Here is a 642-nt window from a genome sequence, read left to right on the forward strand (position 1 = left end):
CCACGCACCTGGGAGCGGTATCTCTTGGCGTATTTGTATATCTCGGCCATGGCGACGTTGGTGTTGAATTCATTCCGGTATTTCTTTAAAAAGGCAGAACAAAGAAGGGAGGAACATTAACGTGATGCAGCAAGTGAGTTCAAGCCCAATCCACGGGTGTTAACTAGGTTAAAAGGAGGTTTTGCCTTGGTACTTCTCGTGCTATTGCATGGGAGCGGTATCTCTTGGCGTATTTGTATATCTCGGCCATGGCGACGTTGGTGTTGAATTCATTCCGGTATTTCTTTAAAAAGGCAGAACAAAGAAGGGAGGAACATTAACGTGATGCAGCAAGTGAGTTCAAGCCCAATCCACGGGTGTTAACTAGGTTAAAAGGAGGTTTTGCCTTGGTACTTCTCGTGCTATTGCATTGCTGCAGCTGGACTTTTGACTTACTCCTTTAAGGAAGGTGCATTTGCTTACAGCAGAAATGGTCTCGCTCTTTTTAAAGCCAGCTGTGAATGCCCACCCGGGGTGGCCCTGTTTACCCCCCCTGTGCTCAGAGCCCTCTCAAAGGATGGGGCAGCACCAGAGCTGGGAAGAGAAACGCCGACAGGAAAAACCTGCTCGGTGGCTGGCGCTCAACCGCCGTGAGGACGTTTG

At 49.4% G+C, this 642-nt stretch overlaps 1 protein-coding gene across 1 annotated transcript in view; it reads right to left on the bottom strand.

The window, feature by feature from the left end:
- LOC104490665 (plexin-D1-like) overlaps positions 1-642 on the bottom strand; it is a 29,209-nt gene that overhangs the window by 1,232 nt on the left and 27,335 nt on the right. The window contains 1 exon segment of the mRNA XM_010132981.1: positions 9-98. Coding sequence (XP_010131283.1) covers positions 9-98 — 90 coding nt within the window.

The sequence above is a fragment of the Buceros rhinoceros genome, unplaced genomic scaffold (genome assembly GCF_000710305.1).
Source record: "Buceros rhinoceros silvestris isolate BGI_N320 unplaced genomic scaffold, ASM71030v1 scaffold21163, whole genome shotgun sequence".
In the NCBI taxonomy this organism is placed as follows: domain Eukaryota; kingdom Metazoa; phylum Chordata; class Aves; order Bucerotiformes; family Bucerotidae; genus Buceros; species Buceros rhinoceros.